The sequence below is a fragment of the Pongo pygmaeus genome, chromosome 4 (assembly GCF_028885625.2).
Source record: "Pongo pygmaeus isolate AG05252 chromosome 4, NHGRI_mPonPyg2-v2.0_pri, whole genome shotgun sequence".
In the NCBI taxonomy this organism is placed as follows: domain Eukaryota; kingdom Metazoa; phylum Chordata; class Mammalia; order Primates; family Hominidae; genus Pongo; species Pongo pygmaeus.
The window spans coordinates 117714051-117733880 of NC_072377.2; the positions used below are offsets into that span (position 1 = coordinate 117714051).

A 19830-nucleotide genomic window follows, 5' to 3' on the forward strand; every position below is an offset into this window, starting at 1 on the left:
AAGGATAATTTGACTTCTTCCTTTCCAATTTGGATGCCCTTTATTTCTTTCTCTTGTCTGATTTCTCTAGCTAGGACTTCTAGGACTGTGTTGAATAACAGTGGTGACAGTGGGCATACTTGTTTTGTTCCAGATCTTACAGGAAGGGCTTTCAGTATTCTCCATTCAGTGTGATGTTAGCTGCGGGTCTGTTGTATATGGCTTTTCTTATGTTGAAGTATGTTCCTTCTATTCTGTTTTTCAAGGTATTTTTTTTATCATAAAAGGATGTTGAATTTTATCAAATGCTTTTTCATCATCAGTTGAAATGATCACATGGTTTTTGTCCTTCATTCTGTTGATATGATGTACTACATTGATTGACTTGCATATGTTTAACCATCCTTGCATCCTGGGATAAATCCTACTTGGTCATGATGAATGAACTTTTTGATGTGTTGCTGAATTTAATATGCTAGTATTTTGTTCAGGATTTTTGCATCAATGTTCATCAGGGATATTGGCCTGTAGTTTTCCTTTTTTGATGTCTTTGTCTGGCTTTGGTATCAGAGTAATACTGGCTTTGTAGAATGAGTTTGGAAGTATTCTCTCCTCTTTTTTTTTTCAGAATAGTTTGTGTAGGATTGGTATTAGTTCTTTAAATGTTTGGTAAAATGCTGCTCTGAACCCATTGGGTCCTGGGCTTTTCTTTAATGATAGACTTTTTATTATGGCTTAAATATTATTACCTATTGGTTATTGGTTTGCTTAGGTTCGCAGTTTCTTCATGGTTGAATCTTAGCAGGTTGCATGTGTCTAGGAATTTATCCATTGCTCCTACATTTTCCAATTTTTTGGCATATAGTTGTTCATGGTAGCCTCTAATGAGCCTTTGAATTTCTGCAGTGTTGGTAATAATCTCTCCTTTTTCATCTCTGATTTTATTTATTTGAGTCTTCTCTCTTTTTCTTAGTCTGGCTAAAGGTTTGTTGATGTTGTTTATCTTTTCAAAAAACCAACTTTTTGTTTGTTGATCTTTTGTATTTTTTTTGTTTCAGTTTCATGTATTTCTGCTCTGATCTTTATGATTTATTTTCTTCTACTAAGTTAGGGTTTTATTTACTCTTGCTTTTCTAGCTCTTTAAGATATATTGTTAGGTTGTTTATTTGAAGTTTTTCTAGTTTTTTTGATGTAGGTGCTCATTGCTATATACTTTCCTCTTAGTATCACTTTCCCTGTATCCCACAGGTTTTGGTGTGCTGTGTTTCCATTTACATTTGTTTCAAGAAATTTTAAAAATGTCCTTCTTAAATTATTCACTGACCCACTGATCATTCAAGAGCATATTGTTTGATTTCCAATCATTTGTATAGTTTCCAAAATTCCTCTTGTTATTGATTTCTGGTTTTATTCCGTTGGGGTCAGAGAAGATATTTGATATAATTTAATATCCGTGAATTTTTAAAGACTACTTTTGTGGCCTAACATATAGTCTGTCCATGAGAATGATTCCTGGGCTGAGGAGAGGGATGTGTATTCTGCAGCCATTAGATGAAATGTTCTCTAAATATGTATTAGGTCCATTTGGTCTATAGCACAGATTAAGTCCAATGCTTCTTTGTTGATTTTCTGTCTAGATGATCTGTCCAATCCTAAAAGTGGGGTGTTGAAGTCTCTAGCTATTATGGTATTTGGGTCTCTCTCAGTCTCTCTCTCTCTCTCTCTCTCTCTCTCTCACTCTCTCTCAAGCTCTAATAGTATTTGCTTTATCTATCTGGGTGCTCCAGTATTGGGTGTACATATATTTACAATTGTTGTATCCTCTTGCTGAATTGACCCCTTTGTCATAATATAATGACCTTCTTTGTGTTCTTACAGTTTTTGTCTTGAAATCTATTTTGCCTGATATAAGTATAGCTACTTCTGCTTTTTTTGTTTGTTTGTTTCCATGGGCATGGAATATCTTTTCTATCCATTTATTCTCAGTCTATGTGTGTCTTTATAAGTGAAGTGTGTTTCCTGTAGGCAACAGATCACTGGATCTTCTTTTTTTTAACCATTTGGCCACTCTATGTCTTTTGAATGGAGGGTTTAGTCCACTTATATTCAATGTTATTATTGATATGTAAGGACTTACTCCTGCCATTTCATTATTTGTTTTCTGGTTGATTTTGGTCTTGTCTAGCTTCTTTCTTTCCTTTCCATCTTCCTTTCAGTGCAGGTGATTTTCTCTGGTGGCATATTTTAATTTCTTGCTTTTACTTTTTGTATAACTGTTGTATGTCTTTCAATTTAAGGTTACCATAAGCCTTGCAAATAATATCTTATAACCTATTATTTTAAACTGATGACAACTTAACACTGCATAAACAAACTTACAAATAAGCAAAGCAAAAACTAATAAAAACTCTATACTTTAATCCCCCACTTTTTAACTTTTTTGCTGTTTCTATTTATATCTTATTATATTGTCTATGCCTTAAAAAGTCATAGTTATTATTTCTGATAGGTTCATCTTTTAGTCTTTCTACTCAAAACATGAGTACTTTACACACTACAATTACAGTGTTTTAATATTCTGTTTTTCTGTGTACTTACTATTACCAGTGAGTTTTGTAATACTTCAGATGATTTCTCATTGTTTATTAATATCTTTTTCTTTCAGATTGAAGAACTCCCTTTACCATTTCTTCTAGGGCATGTTTTGTGTTTTAATGAAATCCCTCAGCTTCTGTTTGTCTCAGAAAGTCTTTATTTCTCCTTCATGTTTTACTGGATATACTATTGTAGGACAACAATTTTTGTCCTTCAGCAGTCATGTCACTCTCTCCTGGCCTATAAGGTGTCCACTGAGAAGTCTGTTGCCAGACATATTGGACTCCATTGTATGTTATTTGTTTCTTTTCTCTTGCTGCTTTTAGGATCCTTTCTTTATCCTTAACCTTTGGGAGTTTAATTATTAAACGCCTTCAGGTAGTCTTCTTTGGGTTAAATCGGCTAGATGTTCTATAACATTCTTGTACTTGAATGTTAATATCTTTCTCTAGGTTTGGGAAATTCTCTGTTATCATCCCTGTGAATAAACTCGTTGTCCCAATATCACTCTCTCTCTTTCTATACCTTCTCTTTAAGGCCAATAACTTTTAGATTTTCCCTTTTGAGGCTATTTTCTATATCCTGTACATGTTCTCCATCGTTTCTTATTCTTTTTTATTTTGTCTCCTTGGACTGTGTATTTTCAAATAGTTCTATCTTCAAGCTCACTAATTTTTTCTTCTACTTGATCAATTTTGCTAGTAAGAGACTCTGATATAGTCTTCAGTATGTCAGCTGCTTTTTTGGACTCTAGAATGTCTGCTTGATTTTAATTATTTAATCTCCTTGTTAACTTATCTGATAGGATTCTGAATTCCTTCTCTGTGTTACCTTGTATTTTGCTGAGCTTCCTCAAAACAGCTATTTTGAATTATCTTTTTGAAAGGTCACATATCCCTGTCTCTCTGGGACTGGTCCTTGGTGCCTTATTTAGTTAATTTTGTGAGGTTATGTTTTCCTGCATGATGCTTGTGGATGTTCATCAGTTTCTGAGAATGAAGAGTTAGGTATTTATTGTAGTCTTCAGAGTCTGGGCTGGTTTATACCTGTTCTTGGGAAGGCTTTCCAAGTATTCAAAGGGATTTTGGTGTTGTTATCTAAGTCTTTCGTCACTGCAGCCATATTTGCATTAGGATGCACCCCCATGCTCAGTAGCACCGTAACTCTTGCAGACTCATAGCAGACTCACAGAGGTACTGCCTTGGTGGTCTTGGGTAAGATCCAGGAGAATTATTGGATTACCAGGCAGAGATTCTTGTTTTCTTCCTTTAATTTCCCCCAAACAAATAGAGTCTGTCTCTGTGCTGAGCTGTCTGGAGCTGAGGGAGAGGTGACACAAGCACCACTGCGGCCACAACCAATGGGACTTCACTGGGTCAGACCCACAGCACAGGGTCTCACCCAAGGCCCGCAGGGACCATTGCCTGGCTACCACACATGTTCACTCAAGGCCCAAGGGCTCTACAGTCAGTAGGCAGCAAATACAGCCAGGCTTGTGTCTTTCAGTGCAGCAAGTTCCACTCAGCCCCAGGTGGGTCCAGAGATGCCATCTGTGAACCAGGGCCTGGAACCAGGAACCTTAGGAATCTACCCGGTGCTCTATTCTACTGTAGCTGAGCTGGCACCCAGGTCATAAGACAAAGTCCTTCCTACTCTTCCCTCCCCTTTCCTCAAGCAGAGGAGTCTCTCCCCATGGCCACCAACACCCAGGCCCATAAGGAGTACTGCTTGGCTATCACAAGTTTTCATTTATGGCCCAAGGGCTCTTAAGTTAGCTTGTGATAAATGCTGCCAGGCCTAGGTTTCTTCCTTCAGGGAAGTGGCTTCCCTCTGGCCCAGGGCACATCCAAAAAATCCTGTCCAAGAGTCAAGACTTGGAATCAGGGACCCTGGGTATCTGCTTGCTGTATGCCACTATGGCTGAGCTGGTACCCAAGCTATATGACAAGGTCCTCTTATTATTCCCATTCCTTTCCTCAGACAAAAGGAGTCTCTCCTTTAGCTACCACAGCTGGGAAGGTGCTGGGTCACACCTGAAGCCAGCATGGTTCTGAGTCTCACCTAAGGCCCATGACAAGTACAACCTGGCTACTACTGCTGATTTAGTCAGCTGGTGTTGAATCCTGCCAGGACTGGTATCTTCCCTTCAAGGCAGCAGGTCCCTTCTGGCCCAGGGTATATCTGGAAATGTCATCCAGGAGCTAGGGGGCCTCACAACTCTGCCTGGTGCTCTACCCTACTGTGGCTGAGCTAGTGTTGAGGTTGCAAGACAAGGTCTTCTTTACCGTTCCCTCTCCTCTCCCCAAGAAGGAGTCTCTCTTGAAGCTGTGAGCTGTGCCTCCTAGGGTTGGGGAGGGGTGATGCAAGCACTCCCTTGGTCATCCCAACTGTCTCACTAGGTCATGTATAACCCAAGTCCACTGGTTCTGAGCCCAGGTCAGCACCAAGATCTGCCCAGGAATTGCTATCCTTGTGGCTTACATTGCCTTTCAAATTTATTTAGGGCCCCAGAGCTTTAGCTTGCAGTGATGGGGCTAGCTGGAACTCAGGTTCCAACTGCTGGAAGGGGTGATTCCCCCTGGCTAGGGCTGATCTAAATGCTCCCTCCAAGTGTGTCAGCTGAGTTCTGCCCCATGTTTCCACAAAAAAATAGATGTTCCCATGACAAGGAAGCACTGAGTTCCGAAAGAAAGTCCCACTATCACTGCACTCTCCCTTCTCCAAATACACAGATTCTCTCTCCACACCAAATAGCTGCTGCCATGGGATGAGGGAGGGGTGGTGTAGGGGATTCAAAACTGTCTTTCTTTTCCTCTTAACAGTGCATGTTTCCTTAATATGATGTCAAAATCAGTTACTGCGATTACTCATCTGATTTTTGGTTCTTATGAAGTTACTTTTTTTGTGTAGGTAGTTGTTCAATTTGATGTTTCTGTGGAGGTGACAATTGCTAAAGGCTTCTAATCAGCTATCATGCTCTACCTACCCCAAAAAGTCCATTCTTGAAGGGAGAACTTGGTGGTGCACCTTAATGTTCATCACAGTTCATCTTGAGCTACTTGAATCCACTTCTTTGTGTATGTCTGGGAAGCAGCTCCTCTGCGATTCCAGTGGGCCTCTCTTTCTGGGGCACTCCTTTATTTTCATTTTTTTCTTTTCTTTTTAAATAGAGACAGGGTCTTGCTATATTGCCCAGGTTGGTCTCGAACTCCTGAGTTCAAGTGATCCTTCCACCTCAGTCTCTCAAAGTGCTGAGATTACAGGTGTGAGCCACTGCTCCTGGCCTCAGGGGCACTCTTAGAAGAGGAAGTTTATTGGGAAAAATAACAATCCCATCACTGCTGTAGGTCTTAGGGCCCCAACTGATACTCATTGTATCCCTCTTCTACTTGTAAAATGGGGGTAATAGTATCACTTATTTCATAGAGGTATTACTAAATTCCAGGAAATAATGCAAAGCACACTGGACCACTGGGAAGAGCCCAATGAAACACAGCCATTATAATTTTTAGTATTATAAAACTGGATCAGGCTGTACATCATGATATTTTTAAGACATTTATTGCTGGATATCAGATAACATCATATCCTCCTTTTAAAATGTTTTCTATTTCTCTTTCTGGGTTCACATATAGGAAGTTAGCCATACAGGGTTTAGATTCAAATCTCTGGAGAGGGGGGCCTGGTATTTTCTTTGCATACACAGCACCTCTTATTTTTAATGTGCTTGCATTTCTTCTTAGAACTAAAGGATGTGGCAAACACAATAGGGACTATGTGAGGCAGGCTGAGTGTGTGCAGGGATATGCATCGTCATCAGTCTCTCAGTACCTCACATGATGACAGGCTTTCCAGCCACCTCTACCCTAGCTCTAGTAGGTGGGGCTGGCTATAAAGAGGAGCCTTATGCCTGTCAGGTGTTATATGTTGGTTGACTTTACATAATCCCTAGCTAAATATCATCTCCTGTAATGAACATAGGTATCTTGGATTTAAACTGAGCAACCATACTTTATGAAGGATCAAACAGGTTTCTAATGAAGGAAACAGTCAGGCCAAGAACTCCAGAGAAAAGAGCTCCTTTCCAACATCTTATACCAAATCTTTAGGGCAGCGGTTTTCAGACTGCAGTTTGCAGCCCATCAGTGGGTTGCAAAATTATTTTAGTAAGTGGTGGCCAGGCTTTTAAAAACATGAACTAGAGAAAAAAAATAAAACATGAACTAGAGAAATAGAAAATATCTGCATATATTCAACTTAGTACAATAGTCCTTCCTTATCTGCAGTTTTGCTTTCCATGGTCAACCACGGTCCAGAAGTCTTAAATGGAAAATTACAGAAATAAACAATTCATAAGTTTTAAATTGTGCACAGTTCTGATGACGAAATCTTGCACTGCCCTGCTGTCCTGCCTGAGAAGTGAATCCTTCCTTTGTCAGTGTATCCACATTGTATACACTACTCACCCATTAGTCACTTAGCCGTCTAGGTTATCAGATCGACTGTCCTGGTATCACAGTGCTTGTGTTCAAGTAATCCTTATTCTATTTAATAATGGCCCCAAAGTGCAAGAAAAGGGATGCTGAAAATTTGGATATGCCAAAGTGAAGCGGTAAAGGGCTTCGTTTAAGTGAAAAGGTAAAAGTTCTCAATTTAGGGAATGAAAACAAAAATCATGTGCTGAGGTTGCAAAGATCTACAGTAAAAATGAATCTTCTATTCATGAAATTGTGAATAGTATATTGTTATCGTTGTTTTATTTTATTACTAGCTATTGTTGTTAATCTTTTACTGTGTCTGATTTATAAATTAAACTTTATCATAGGTATGTATGTATAGAAAAAGCAAAATGTATATGGGTTTGATACTATCCTCAGTCTTAGGCATCCACTGGGGCTCTTGAAATGTATTCCTCACAGGACTTGCAGTGTCACATATTGTTTCATAAAACCTTTTCATTTATGCGTGTATTTTTTCTGGACACAATAAAAACAGTGTATATCTGGTTGTGTACCTGTCTAACACACATTGCTCTAGGGGAAAGATACTTATAGCAAGAACAATCACCTTGACACTCTTAGCTCAGAAGCTTTATTTTTCTTTCCTTACTTTTGATCAGGAATGACTTGAGGCATTGCCCTTATTTCTCTCTACTTCATTCACCTTCTATTCAGTATACTTGGGGTGATTAGGAAGAAATGCATTTTATTTCTGTACCTCCCATTCTCTTTCTTATTTCCAGGGTGTTCCCCCGGTGGACCAAGAAGGCTAACCTGCTTCATTTATCTCCTCTACCAGGCAAAGCAGTCAAGAGTGAGTTAGGCTGCTGAGTTCTGGGAGGGGATTGGAGCAGGGTGTTTATCTTAGATGGATGGAGCCAGTGAATAAATTATTGGAAATCTCATTTGGATTCTCAAATCTAAGAAGTCAGGTAGACATCTGGAGCCAATGTGCAGAGGCAAACAGTGTCAAAAACAAATGTCAGAGACAAATGTGGCTTGATCTTCCAGTGTTGAGATGGGATGAGGGGAGGCACAAGGGAAGAATTTCTCAAGTGAGGAACACCCCCAAGAATGCCTCGTGACTTGAAAATGAGAACAGCTGAAAAGTTGTTCCTTATCTACTGACTTATATATACTTTAAGTATACCCAAAAGGAGACAATAGGAGTGTGGGCTACACAGGGTGTCCAGTTCTGAATTGTATAGCTAACAATTGTGCATTTCAATGTATATACATTTTACTTTAAAATGATAATAATTGAGTAAGGGTGGGAAGCATGTGGAGGTACACCTGGGTCAAGGATGGCAGACTGTTGAGACTAGATGATGGGTACATGGAGATTCATTATCCTCTTTTTTTTTTTTTTTTTTTTTTTGAGATGGAGTCTTGCTTTGCTACCCAGGCTGGAATGTAGTGGCACAATCTCGGCTCACTGCAACCTCCGCCTCCCGAGTTCAAGTGATTCTCCTGCCTCAGCCTCGCGAGCAGCTGGGATTTCAGGCATGAGCCACCATGGCCGACAAATTTTTGTATTTTTAGTAGAGACAGGGTTTCACCATGTTGGCCAGGCGGTCTTGAACTCCTGACCTCAGATGATCCACCCACCTCAGCGTCCCAAAGTGCTGGGATTACAGGCGTGAGCCACCGCACCCGGCCATTATTCTCTTTACTTGAGGTTTGAAATTTTCCAAAGTGCAAACTTGAAAAAAGTCTCAAAGTAGCTTTAATGCTCTTCCTTGTTATTAATCCAACCACGGGCTGATAGTACCTTTTTTTCGCATAACCTCAGACCAACATGGAAGCAATAAATGGGCTACACTGTTTCCACATTCTTGGCTCCTCTCAGCAGTCAAGTCCTGAAGTTGCAAGAACCATGATCTCCACACTGGGCAATCAGAAGGGATCCAAGAGATAGATACAGCGGCTTTGTATCTTAAGTATTTATTAAATCTAGCATTTGTCCATTGATCCCATAAATCTCTCTAATGTCAGGGACCTTCTCAAGAGTCTGCGAAAGTAAGAGACTGGTGCTTGTTTTATCAGTTGTGTGTTGATCGTTATGGAGACAATAAGATTGAACCTACCTAGAGGTTGCCTACATTTGTGAATTATGAATACAAAAGGTAGGGTGGTAACAGTTGGCAATTCAATATGCGTGACTTATTTGAAAAGGAAGCCACAAACCAATTTTTGAGACCCAACACAGCATGAAAAGTGCAAAAGTGGTTGCCTAAGGCTCATAAAGGGTTGCTGGTGAGGAAGTGGCTTGTTTGACCACCTCTTTGCTAACTGGTCTAGACTGAGGGTGTGCTGCCAGAAGCTGATCTTGATATCTAATGATATGGGGCAGAACTGGAGCAATGATGTGAAATGGTGTCATAAAAAGTATTCTAGTCTTTGATCTTCATGTAACTACACAGTATTGGGCAATACACCCAGCCAAGCTATACTTTCACTTCCTCATTTGTAAAATGATCCAGTTGAATTCCAAAGGTTCCTTCTATTTCTAAAATTCTATGATTTATTTGCCATAGTTAAAATTTCACTTGCTCATTACTTTGGAGAATAACCAATAAGTCAAAACTATCCTCTGCTCATGTGCTACCTAATTCTTGACAAGGATTAGTCTCACAAACAGAGAGTAGTGGCCACTTCCATGCAGTGATTCAGGGCATAATGAGATGGAATCCCATTTGCAAACTCCTCACTAGCTATACCATTTCCAGAAATTACATTACAAGAGCTTTATTTCTTTGCATTTTGGAGGTTCCTCTTTAAGACTCCTGTGTTAAAGTGGAAATGTCCTTGGAAGACTACTCAGTCCTTAGTATTGACTGAAAACTTTGTGGGAACAGTCTATTAAATAGGTGTTATGGGCCAGAGGAGAGGAAGGGGCTGAAGAAGAGTGTGGAGGCATCAGTGTGACTCCAGTGCACCTCTTGGGGCCCCATTACCCTGTGTGATGGACCAGTCATTACAGGAAAGGGAAGATGATGGGATTAAGTTTGGGGAACAGATTGGGGAGTTTGTGTCCCCACCCCTCTAATTCATATATTAAAGACCTAACCTCCAATGTGAAGGTACTTGAGGATGGGAAGGTAATTAGTGTTAGTTGAGAGACTCAAGCTGAGACACTTGAGTGTGCAGGACACTCAAGACAGGATTGGTGCTCCTTTAAGAGGAGACATGAGACAGCAAGCTGCCGGAGCGCAAGCACTAAGAAAAGGCCATGTAAGCACACAGCAAGTGGGCAGCCATCTGCAAGCCAGGAAAAGGGCTCTCTATAGAAATTGAACTTTCCCAGACCTTGATCTTGGACTTTTCAGCCCTCAGAACTGCTGAAAATAAATTTCTGTTGTTTAAGCCACGCAGTCTATGGTATTTTGTCATGGCAGCCTGAGGTGACTAATATAATCTTCTTTTAATCATGTGGTCTCTTTCCTTTTCAGTGTTAGTTGTGAGTCAATTTGCCAAATTAAACATGAAAGAAATGTCCCCAAAACATCTGCCAAGGGAGTATTCCTGAACAGTATTCCTCCCTGACCAAATGCCAGGCTGTTTTTTCTTTGTTGCTGTTGCTGGAGTTGACTACTTGTGGATGATCCAATCAAACCAGGTAGTTGCATGTCCTGAAAGAACACTTCTGTCTTAACCTATCCCAAATGCATAAGTACGTTTACTAAGTTGATACATTTTGGGGCTAGAAAGACTCTTAACGATTTTTGAAAACATTGTCAACATTTTCAAACATACCCCAAAGTAAAAAGAATAGTATAAAGAAGGCCAGTATAACCATCACCCCAATTCAGTGATTACCAGGATTTTGCTTGTGAATATTTTGAAGAAAAATATCAGTAAGAAATAAAGTACTACATTTACAAAATACTAAGTGTGCCCTGGGGAAAATAAAATCCTTATTTTGTGGGATATGAATACACTGTCAAGCGACGGAAAAATGTATTCAATTCCTCTTTAGCTATCTGCATGGGTAAATTTTGCCTATGCTTTAAAAACTGAATCCTTTCATAAAACAGAAACATTAAATATTTAGCAATAACCTTTTTGTTTTCAGTGGGTTTTTGATGTTCTCTTCAGAGGGTCCCAGGAGACAGCTCCATGAATAGACTCCCCCTCTTCATCTCTGAGTTCTTCTTAAGTCTCCTGAAGGAGAAGCTTAGGGGTCTTCATTCTCCCAGCTCTGCAGCGTCCTCTCATAAGTTCTCACCTGATTCTTTTTACTACCACAGTTAAATTCTTTAAAGTGTCATCATTTCTACACTTGATTTTTAACATCCTACTCTTGATGCATCCCAAGAGCATGGTTTCCTTGAAATTCCATAAGGACATATGCCAACGGACAAATTTATATCCCTCCTGTCTTCAAAACCATGCAATGGTTCCACTTCCCAGTAGGTAAATTTCCTCTGCTATCCGACCATAAACTAGATCCACATTGATCATTTAGTGTCACTGCTTTCTTCTTTGGTCCTTTCAACCTGCCTTTCCATGTTCTCAATAAGGGGCTTTTGAGATTGTGACATGATACTTTCTCTTATATACTACTCCTTTGCTTAGAAAGTTCTTTCCCATGGGCTGGGCATGGTGGCTCATGCCTGTAATCCCAGCACTTTGGGAGGCCGAGGCTGGTGGATCATGAGGTCAGGAGATCGAGACCATCCTGGCTAACACAGTGAAACCCCAGTGAAACCCCGTCTCTACTAAAAATACAAAAAAATTAGCTGGATGTGGTGGCGGGTGCCTGTAGTTCTTGTTGCTCGGGAGGCTGAGGCAGGAGAATGGCATGGATCCAGGAGATGGAGCTTGCAGTGAGCTGTGATGGCGCCACTGCACTCCAGCCTGGGCAACAGAGCGAGACTCTGTTTCAAAAAAAAAAAAAAAACTTCTTCCCTGTGAGCTTTTCCAAACATTTTCTTCCTATTTTCCTATGCAATCCTTTAAATTGTATCTCCTTTATAAATCAAATAAGCAAGACTTCCTGGAAGGGATGGTTTTCCTCCTCTTCTCAGTCATCCCCAACATGAGATAGCAATTGCTCAGTGAGTTACACAATGTATTTGCTGACCTACTGTGTTCACATTCTTGGACTGAGCTTTTAGTGTTTGGAAGATGGTTTAAGGATGTTCTAGATGTTTTTGAGGCACATTCTGTAAAAATAGTCATTTAATTTTAAGCTCCAAGATCTAACAGACTATTTCTATTTACATTTTTTATTTATGGATGTTGAATAAATTAGTGTTTGATATTTTTTGTAATGATTGGGATATCCTATCACATGAGAGTGGGTAAGAAGAGCAAGAATAAAAACTAGTTGATAGCCTCTTCCAGAGAGTCTTATTTTTATGATTTTAAAATATGAACATTGCCTCCTATTAACCTCATTGCTGCCATCTCCCTTATTGAAATGAAAATGCCCCTGGAAGGGGTTACTACTGTTAATACAATACTTCATAGAAGCCGTTTATGAAAATCAGTGACGGTCAAGAGCTAGAACCATAAGCAAAAGATAGCTTTCTAGTGTCACCTTGTGGCTAACCATATTAATATACATGTAAGCTGATTACTATGTAGACAGGTAGATACATACACAGGGTATAGAAAAACACCAATTTTTCGATATATATATTATGATATGTATATAAAATGATAGTGCTGGAAGTAGTTTTACAATTACTTAAGTACAAATTTTATTCCATAGATTTAGGTATGAAAGAACTTAGTTTCTCTGTAATTAACCTCAGTTAATTCAGGGGCTACCACTCTTCCCTAGGCTTGCTTCCAAGTTCTGGGGGACTTATGGAGTATCAAGGCATTAGCAAGTGTGGGAAAGAGTTTCTGATCCTTGGTGGTCAAACAACATAAGTCACCGTTAAGTCATTCATTGCTTATTCTCAACTGTGTGATTCCTTCAGGTCTGGCATATGTCTCTGCCAATTCTGGACACCTCTTGGGCACCAGGAACTCTCTGCTGCTCTATACCACACTGAGCCTCACCTGCCTAGGCACACCACACTACCTTCTTTCCTGGGCTGCCTCTCTGGCCTTCCCTTGGGAAAGTAGCACAGGCCATTCTGTTCCAGGATCTCCCACACCATTCAGGGTTTTTGTTTTGTTCTCCCCAAGAGGAGCAGGGCTCAGGATCCTTTTTGGCAACTTACTGGTATATTACTATGTGACTTCTTCCAGTTCCAAAGAACCGAAACGAACTTAAGACAATATTCCCCCAAATAATAAACCCTAAATGACCTGGCTGAACAAGAGAGAAAGAGATGGAGGGCTGGCAAAGTAGGGGTGATGAGGCAGCAAAGGGTGGGAGGAAATATCCCTAGCATCAATAATAAAATAATTTTGGTTATATTTTAAGACTTTATTACTCTACCAGGTCAATTTTATAGACGAGAAGAGAGCAGTCTCCAGACCACTGTGCTGTGGCATGCTTGTATGCCACAAGTTGTTTACAAGCATATCAAGATGTTGATGACCCCAGTTCTTAGGCAACTGGGTACAAACTGGAACTGGTGAAGCCAGTTCTCTCAGCCCAATCACTTATGCCCAAGATCAGTCTTATCATTGTACAAATATATTAGTCAGAATAAGCTAACTCTTTGTATCAGTTATCTACTGCTGTGTAACAAACCCAACCTAAAACTTAGTGGCTTACAGCAATATTCATTTTATTTGTTTATGTGTTCTGTGGGTCAACAGTTTGGACTATGTTTAGCTAGGTGGTTTTGCTAATCTTGCTTTGGGTTGCTTACAGAGTTGTAGTCATCCAGCAGCTTTTCTGAGACTAGACTTTCCATTATGGCCTTTTTCATGTCTTGCCCTTGGTGCTGGTGGATGATTGGGCCATAGTTGTCAGTGGGCTAGCCTAAGCTTCTTTACTTTGTGGAAGAAGAATTCTCAGCAGCAAAACAGGGTAAGCCTTAATGCACAAACACCTTTCAAGCCCCTGCTTATCTCATATTTGCTGATGTCCCAATGGCCAAAGCAAGTTACATAGCCAAGGACAGAGTCCATGTGGGAAGGAAGAATACAAGGGTGTGAACACAGGAATGCGTGATTCATCAAAGGCCATACCTTTGATGAATTCAACAATTTACCATAATGTTACAAAAAAAATCTCCCCAAATCTCAGCAGTTTACCACAACTAAGAATTATTTCTTACCCATGTCATATTCCAGTGTGGGTTGGTGAGGACACTCTATCACACTCGTTTAGGGAATCGGGAACCTGCTATCTAGTGGTTCCACAATTGCCTAAGAACTTCCAGAAGACCAGGAAAGGCAGAGAAGGGAAGATTCAAGGAAGGTGTTATAGCCCAATCCTGGAAGTGGTATACATCAGTTCCAGCAACATTCCAATGGCCGGAACTCAGCCGTGTGGCCCCCAGGTAACTGCAGGGGAGTTGGGAAATATAACACCTAGGAAGAAAAGGAGAAACATATTTTGATGAGTATTAGTATTCTTTGCCACAGTTCATACTTCTTGTCACCAAATATTCCGCCCCCTTCTTACCACACACAGAATACACATATACCCTCCCCAGACACCTGGAATTCTATCTAGTCACTACATCCGGGATCTGTTGTTGATACACAGTCCTCTCTTTATTAGATCCAGATGTGTATCCTCATCGCCAGGTAACTCATGAAGTATGTAAATATGTACTACATACCTGCCCCCACTCAGCTACCCTGTGTAGCGTGATAGAGCAAGGGTGGCATACTTGCATTAAAATCTCCCATTCAGAAAAGGGAAGAATGCAAGACACCTAACAGTCGCTCATTTTTTGGTATATGTATTTTTTATGATATTTTTTCAAATATTGCTGGGAAATATATACACTAAAAATTATTCCTTTATCTGAAATGCAAATTAATTAGGCATTCTGTATTTTTATTTGCTAAATCTGGCAACCCTCCTCCCACTAGAATATAAACTCCATGAAGGTAGGAACCTTGGCTCTCTGGTTCTCCAATGTATATCGAAGGCGTGGCATAGTGCCAGGTCCACAGTAGGAGCCCATACATGCTTACTGCGGGAATTAATGAAGGACTAAACGAGGTAGCAAGTGAGTGAATAAGAAGATGAGGAGCGACTCTTGGTGGGCGGCGCGGGAAGAGGACTACACCACAGCTCCACAGCCAGCCTCCTTCAGGCGCGCAGCGGCGGCCGCGCTGAGGTCACGGGCGCAGGCCCTGGTGACGTCATTACGCCCGCGCTCCCCGCCTCGCCGAGATATTAACGGCGCAGGCTTCACTTCTGCTGTTGTGGTGACTGAGGGCTTTCCGGTGACCTCAGCCTAACGCAGGCCGTCTGCGGAGCCGCCTGGTAGTGGCCCCGGAGTCCCACGGTCTCTGTCATTGGCTGTCAGCCAGCAGGCCTGGCCGCTCCCGTGCGGAGAGACCATCTCTTCAGGGCAATGTCCAGGCCGAGCAGCGTCTCCCCGCGGCAGCCGGCTCCTGGCGGTGGCGGAGGCGGCGGCCCCTCGCCGTGTGGTCCTGGGGGCGGCGGCCGGGCCAAGGGACTGAAGGACATTCGCATTGATGAGGAGGTGAAGATAGCAGTCAATATCGCGCTGGAGCGCTTCCGATACGGGGACCAGAGAGGTGAGGTTCCGGACAGGGACCGTGCTGGCAGTCAGGACACCCCCTCACCCCAGCGCCCCCCAAACCGCGGCCCACCGAGTGATGGGGGTGCCTCCGAAGAGGGCACCGCCCGTCCGGGGCGGGCCTTAGCGGCGGCATCGGGGTCTAGAACGCGGCTGTTAGCACTGCGGTGGAATGCGAGGTGCTCTGCGAAACAGTGGGGTTATGGGCACTTTGCTCCCTAGCTGTAAGTGTTTTCCCCGCCGCGTCTTTCAGCAGTCTTGGGCGGTTAAGCCACCGTGTTTCAGATATTGGTTAGCCCTAACCCTTAAAACAAATTTTTAAGGGGGTGTCACCTTAATTGTTGCACGTTTAAGCTACAGATGTAGAAGAGCAGAAAGAAATCAAACATATAAATAAATGCACCAGCAGTACCGTTTGAACCCTGAAGCATCATGCCACCCACTTAAACTTGTTTGGCACACGAAGCATCTTCCACACCTCTTGAGGTTAAATAGCCACTTGTCTTGGGTCATATAATGCAGAACCAGCAACTGACCTGTGGTGACTTGTACAGTATGTTGAGGGCTCATTCGGACCTGCTGGCTTAGTTAGGAGACCTCTTACTCTGGAATCTTATAGTCCAAAATGGGGAATGTTCTAGACAGAGAGATTCTGAATTCACATTAAAAAAAGAGAAAGCCTCAGCAATATATAACAAATCCCTCTGAAATAGTGAAATACGAATTCTATACAGTTTTGAAAGCAAAGACAATGGAGTTTCATGTTGAGAATTCATAGTATTTGAACATATCTCATCATTGAAGAAAAGAAACATTTTGTTAACAAGTAGGGACCAAGTTAAATATGTTCAGTCATTATACCAACTCAAAATTCCATAACAAGTAAGAGGAGTCGTTTTTGGTGAATATCAGAGGCCTTTATCACATTTAGGTTTAATACATAGCTGTCTTTTTATTAATATCAGAATTCTGGTGGACATTCAGTAGTTATTGAATTAATAAAATATATTAATTTTATTAATTTACGTAAAATAGAATATGAAATATAAAGTTAACCTCAAATAAAGTATAATAAATTTGATTGTCTATGTATGTTTTTCATATTTTGTATCTGTGTGTATTACTTGAGAGAAAATTGCCTATCTACAAATTTTACTACTTTGTTTTTTTTCCGTGTAGAAATGGAGTTTCCTTCTTCTTTGACCAGTACTGAAAGAGCCTTTATTCATCGACTCAGTCAGTCTCTTGGTTTGGTCTCTAAAAGTAAAGGGTAAGCTGGTAGCTTTTCTTATTTTTTTTTTAAAAAAGATTATTTGCCCAAAAAAGTGAGAAATGTTTCTGAGTACATTTAAGTAGTTATTACTGTTTTAACTTCACGTTCTTAATTGTATCCTATGTAGATAAAAGATTCAGGTCTGTACCAAATTCAACTCTTTCCTCTTCCTTCTATCTACCTGTTCCCCCCTTTTTTGTTTTGTTTTGTTTTTCCCTAGGAAAATGCTTTTTCCTGTACCCAGCTTAGGTTCCTTGGCTGGGACCCTGCAAATTAGACTGATAAAAGACATATTAACAAGAGAAAAACATAAGCTTATTAAGACATGCATCATGCATACATAGGGGAGAACTCGATAGTAACTCAAACATGGTGCTTATGTGGCATCTTAATAAAGAACAATGAATTTATTTAAAAAATGACAAGACAAAGGAAAAGGACTTTGAACTTGTAGGTGCAGTAAATTGTGGGAAGGTATATATGGGGAAACTAATGGAAGATATGTGTTCTTTTAGCAAGGTTGGTTATGTAGGTTCCCCTGGTGCTGTCTCTATTAAGAGTCTAGAGTGGTTTCTCTTGTTAAGAATAACCTGCCCTTTCTGGTAAAGCAGGGGAAAGCAGAGTTTTTCTTATGTCTGCTTCTTCTCGATTGCCTTCAGCTCAAAATAATCCTTATGGCAGAGTGACATATTTTTGTGTGGCATGCTGTGAACTCTTTCAAAGGTAAATTTTAAGATGTAAAAAAAAAATAGTTTAAAAGTTGAAGTTGCTTGAGAAAAATATTTTTATTTTTTGATAGAAATGAAATCTCATTTGAAAAATGGATGTACAAAAGATAATAAGTACAATTATTTATGGAACTTATTTCTTTTACTGTTACTGCACTATAATAGTAAGCTTTAGAGCATATGTTCATTGTTTTCTTTCCTACCAAGTCAAGGATCTGATGATTAGAAATGATTTTAAAAAGTGGTACAGGAGGAAATTGTTTTGTTTTGTTGGGAGGATCACAGAGCTATAGTGAGGGAAAAGTCATTTGAGCCATCCAAATTGAAAAACTCTAAAATTCTGTGGCGCTTTCATTTTGTTAATAAGGATGGTGGGATCAATATAAAGGAAGCTTTCTCACTGTTGGTGCTATTGACATTTTGGACTGGATAATTCTTTATTCTGTTTTGTGTACTGTAGGGTGTTTAACAGCATCTGTAGCCATTACTACTACATGCCACTAACACTCCTAACCCCAGTTGTGACAACCAGAGATGCTTCTAGAGGTTGCCAAATGTCCTCTGGAGAGCAAAATTGCTCAGGTTGAGAACTACTGACATAGAGGGAAAAAAAGGATAAAATTTCAGCTTACCTGTTTTTAGGTTAGGAAGAGGGAAAACAAAACTTTATTAAGTAAATATATTAATAAATATTCAGATGGTCCCAAAGTGAAAGCAGCTGATGTAGGAATGTCTTGCTTATGACTGCCTACTACAGTGATAAATTACTGAGACAGGGGATTTAGTTTAGGTGAATGTGCATTTTGAACATCGCTAAGGCCAGTGCTGGAACGTTGGTTAGATTCCTGACTGTGCCCATCTTATAGTCCACTAGGTAGGTAAAAATACTGCACCTGAACATAAAAATATAGTTCAGCGCCACAATACTTTATCCAGAAACACTTGGGCTAAATATATTTGAGATTCAGATTTTTTAGACTTTAGAAAGGTATTTGGGTATATTTGCAATATGTTGTGTAATCTACCTAATAAAATATGGCCATCACCTTTAGTCACATTTATATATTTGCTGGAAATTCTATGAATATTCACACTGAGACTATTAATAACCTCATGTCAGTTTAATCACGTGATCACATTTGATGTCAAATGAGGTTACTGCAAACTTAAAAGTTTCCAGTTTTTAGCACTGTTTGGGTTTACTAGTTGCAAGTAAGAGGTTTTGGGTCTGTGCTCAGAAACACATGTTATAAATGTACAGTTCTGTAGCTACATCATTTCTATGGTTACATGGGTCTTGCATTCTAAACAGCTAACTTAGAAAAGCAGTCCATTAGAGTAGACTTCCTGTCCTTCTCTTCAGTAGCATAGTCATGTAAGAGCTGATCTGGAATGAATAAATATCTTGGGAAGGAGAAATCAAGAAGGAAGTTATGGAGACAAAAATGGGGAATGCGGAAACATTGAAGAGCCAGAGAAAGAAGAAAAAGGGAAGAGATGCTAAGGGAAGCAAGGCAATCCTGCCTATTTATCAAGTCCCTAATACCTATAACCTTAATGCTTTCAAACCTTCTTATGAAATACCCTAGCTCCTTCTCTCTCTTTTTCATCTTTGAGTCAACTTTGTACTATATTTTTTTAGTGGTCCTTGTGACTTTCAAATGCCTTTTCTTCTTTTCACAAAAAGAAATAAATCACTTTGAATCTGCTTCTCAAATCCTTTCTTTTCATTTGTATGAGAATTTGTACCTGACTTATCCATGAAATTTTCTGGTCACCCTTTGACTTTTTTTTTTTTTTTTTTTTTTTGAGATGGAGTCTCGTTCTGTCACCCAGGCTGGAGTGCAGTGGCACGATCGGCTCACTGCAAGCTCCACCTCCTGGGTTCATACCATTCTCCTGTCTCAGCCTCCCAAGTAGCTAGGACTACAGGTGCCCACCATCACGCCTGGCTAATTTTTTGTATTTTCAGTAGAGATGGGGTTTCACTGTGTTAGCCAGGATGGTCTCGATCTCCTGACCTCGTGATCTGCCCGCCTTGGCCTCCCAAAGTGCTGGGATTACAGGCGTGAGCCACCGCGCTTGGCCTTTTTTTTTTTTTTTTTTTTTTGGAGACAAG

At 40.4% G+C, this 19830-nt stretch overlaps 1 protein-coding gene across 3 annotated transcripts in view; it reads left to right on the top strand.

The window, feature by feature from the left end:
* Nucleotides 1-15305: 15305 nt before the first annotated feature.
* The window catches only part of YTHDC2 (YTH N6-methyladenosine RNA binding protein C2), an 82438-nt gene continuing 77913 nt past the window's right edge, over nt 15306-19830 (top strand). Inside the window, exons 1-2 of one of the 3 annotated variants that reach the window (XM_054488734.2) lie at nt 15306-15708; nt 16890-16980. In XM_054488734.2, the coding sequence (XP_054344709.1) occupies nt 15522-15708; nt 16890-16980 (278 nt within the window). In that variant the 5' untranslated portion in view covers nt 15306-15521. Of the gene's footprint in view, nt 15709-16889; nt 16981-19830 lie in introns of those variants that run through there. The other 2 variants (XR_010126433.1, XM_054488735.2) reach the window with 2 other exon arrangements.